The 1,971-nt window shown below is 37.6% G+C and overlaps 1 protein-coding gene across 1 annotated transcript in view; it reads right to left on the reverse strand.

The window, feature by feature from the left end:
- Positions 1–1,971, reverse strand: part of glcci1a (glucocorticoid induced 1a) — a 32,986-nt gene that overhangs the window by 20,111 nt on the left and 10,904 nt on the right. The window contains 2 exon segments of the mRNA XM_013915290.1: positions 1,405–1,460; positions 1,558–1,582. Coding sequence (XP_013770744.1) covers positions 1,405–1,460; positions 1,558–1,582 — 81 coding nt within the window.

Consider the following 1,971-nt stretch of genomic DNA (forward strand, 5'->3'; position numbering starts at 1 on the left):
GCTTATTTAATCCCACCCCTTTTCCACTATATAGTATCAATAGACTACAAAAATACCTCCTTGCAATTACATTATATGTCATGTGTAATTTTTTTTTTTTTTTTTGAACGCCAATTTTTTTTCCACTCGATAAAAGTTAACGTGAGGGATTCTGGTGGTCAGGGACAAATGAAATCGCATAGCAGGATACTATACACGGGCCAAACGTCAGTCAGGAGAACAACTGAGATTATTCATCCACAATACGAGGTTAGTTATTAATACACTGCAACAATATGGGAATAGAACAGCTGCAAGAGAATTCAACATTAATGAATCAATGTTACGGAAGTGGAGGAAGCGCAGTTTTTGGCTTTTCCCATATTTCTAAAGTGCTTCATCTCTTTACTATGACTGTTGCCCGCCATAATTTGCAGATGATAATGGTTGTAGCCGCTGCAACGCTTTCGACCAAAACAGGCGCAGCTTGATGACATCATCAACATGCGCTATCGCGATAGAGCGGTATAGTCAAAATCTCTATCGTTGGCCAAATTTATATCGTTTCTATCGTGTATCGTTTATATCGCCTACCCCTAATCACAAGCATTGACTTTGCCACAGTTTTTTCTTTTTTAACTCCTGTTGCGTGGGTGCTTGTGAATGTGTGTCCATCTATGTCCACATCTCTGGGATTTCAAGAAAAACACGATGTGAAAAGAACCATAACAACACAGTAATTACAGATTTTACCATCACTCATAAGGTTTATGACATTTTACTTACAAGTGAAAACCCTGAAAACTGAAGTGCTTGTCACAGGAACAGCTGTAGGATGTGAGTGATTTGCCAACTAAGAGAGTAAACTAACCATTGTTATTAAATTACAAGCCATTTTTTTTCATTTTTTGGTTACACAATCACCCATCACTACTCATGACAGCCTATGCTGCTGCAAATGTATAAACATACTGGGAAAACTATTAAGGTACTTGACGTTTTTTTGTTGCAACTGTGTGGTACCTAAATGAGATGTGGGCTACTGCTGACACTGTCATCTCATGTGAAAAAAAACAACAAAAACAAAAAAAACCACAAACACAAACAAACAAGAAAACACCCACAAATATTTCTGAAGATGTAATGTTTTGTTTGTTTTTTTAAATTTCAAATATTGTATAACAAGACAAAACAGAAAACGTGAATGCAAATGTTTTTCTCACTCTTAACTGAAGCCTTTCATTAAACTACCAAATAAACACATTGGTCCTCTCTTTCTGACAAGTGGCAGCACTTCTGCTATAACTGTGTTCGTATTTAACAAAATAAAAATGCAGACATAAGTGTACACATTAGTTTTTGACTCTCTCACTGAAGTTTGAGACCCCTGGTTTAGAGCGACTCATTTTCAGTTATACTTTCTACCAGTAGCAGAGCACTTTATTTTCAGTTGCTTATGTGAGCGAAGACCCTGGAACTTACTGTTAAGTTGCAGGGGAAGTTGCAGAGTTTAATCATCCATCCATTCTCTTCCGTTTATCCTTATCAGGGTCATGGGGGGCTGGAGCCTATCCCAGCCACAGGTCGCCAGCCTGATGCAGGGCTAACACAGAGAGAAAGACAACCATTCATGCTCACATTCACACCCATGTTCAATTTATATTCACCAAATAACCTAACCTGTCTAACGCCATGTATCTGAAGAGAAGCCACACAAACACAGAAGGAACGTACAGTCTCCACACGGCCAGGTGGCGGAGTTGAACTCAGGACCTTCTTGCTGTAAAGCAACAGTGCTAATCACTGTGCCACTGTGAGTTTCTTTTATTTCCACTGAACAAAAGTTGATTTTTATTTGTATGTTTTCATAGCTCTTAGAAATAAAAACAGAACTGGCAAAAAAAAAAAAAAAAAAAAAAAAAAAAAATTGCAATTGGTACATCTCCCGCTATAGTGAATGCCAACTTTAAGTCATTAAATGTATGTTGAATG

This window comes from Pundamilia nyererei, unplaced genomic scaffold, assembly GCF_000239375.1.
Source record: "Pundamilia nyererei isolate P.nyererei 1_Seehausen unplaced genomic scaffold, PunNye1.0 scaffold00284, whole genome shotgun sequence".
NCBI lineage: Eukaryota > Metazoa > Chordata > Actinopteri > Cichliformes > Cichlidae > Pundamilia > Pundamilia nyererei.